Source organism: Lottia gigantea (assembly GCF_000327385.1).
Source record: "Lottia gigantea unplaced genomic scaffold LOTGIsca_1339, whole genome shotgun sequence".
Taxonomy (NCBI): Eukaryota; Metazoa; Mollusca; class Gastropoda; family Lottiidae; genus Lottia; species Lottia gigantea.
In genome coordinates, this window is record NW_008707498.1 from 3,407 (window position 1) to 4,461 (window position 1,055).

Genomic DNA, 1,055 nt, shown 5'->3' on the forward strand with positions numbered 1-1,055 from the left:
CCGTCGGCGGGAACTCGATAGCGGTCTTTACTATTGGGTNTGACATACACCACTTACAGTTAGATGATCAACGTAGCACGGTCAGTACCTACCTACATAATTTCAATTTAAATCACAATTCCTGTTCTGTGAAATTTTGTGAAACCCACCCTGAAAAATTCTTGTTCATTTTCTGTATCCCTTGAAAGTGTACTGGGGCATTAATCTTGAAAACTTAACTTACGATGATTTTGGTGTTCCAGTCATCTGATTGATCTCTTAAAATCCATTTCAAAAACAAGCTCCCTGCTGTGGAATGAAAAAGCAAAAACTACCATGGGATCTTTCTCTCTGAAATGAGTGCATATTTGATAATTCCATTGGCAGAGGGGTGTTACAATAGGCATGACTTGCCTGGCTTATGACAGATACCACAGTAAAAAGATTTAATTCAAAAAGTCATTTAGTCTGAAAATTGATTGTCCGTGAGCAAAGATATTGGCCAAATGATGTTATTCACATTTGATATACATAATTAAAGGGGTAGTTTTCAAGATTTTCATTACCAGGTAACTTTTAGATAGCTTTAATGTTATATAATTAACAGAAAGATTTTTTTTTGCTTAAAACTTCCAGATAAGGCAATGGATATATTCCTCTAGTCTTTGGTCTAAAGTATCTATTACTGTTTGCACATAACTTTCCAAACCTATTTTCAAAATTATAATCTTTACTTTTAGGGTTCCAAGAACAAAGGAGCTGGTCTTTAGCTTCAACAGGACATTACATTTGGAGGTCAATAAGGTTATGGTGGAGCACAAATGTCCTAAAGGCGACTCTTGGAACGAAGCAAGGTAAGGATATTTTAATAGCTATCTTGGATATGATGTTGCTATACAAGTCATTATACACACTGTAACACAAACCCAAATTTTTATATGTGTCCTTACATTCACGTTTGTATATTATCATAGGATTCTTCTAGCTGGTCTTCGGCCAGATCTATTGAAATTGATCTCATGACCACCATTGTTTGGAATAAACTAAACAAGCCTCCTTCTAATATGCTTGTTACA

The 1,055-nt window shown here is 35.1% G+C and overlaps 1 protein-coding gene across 1 annotated transcript in view; it reads left to right on the plus strand.

Annotated features, from left to right (window-relative positions):
* The window catches only part of LOTGIDRAFT_239730 (hypothetical protein), a gene marked incomplete at its 5' end in the record, with an annotated part of 8,087 nt that overhangs the window by 1,883 nt on the left and 5,149 nt on the right, over positions 1 to 1,055 (plus strand). The window contains one exon of the mRNA XM_009049326.1: positions 720 to 833. Coding sequence (XP_009047574.1) covers positions 720 to 833 — 114 coding nt within the window. The remainder of the gene's footprint in view (positions 1 to 719; positions 834 to 1,055) is intronic.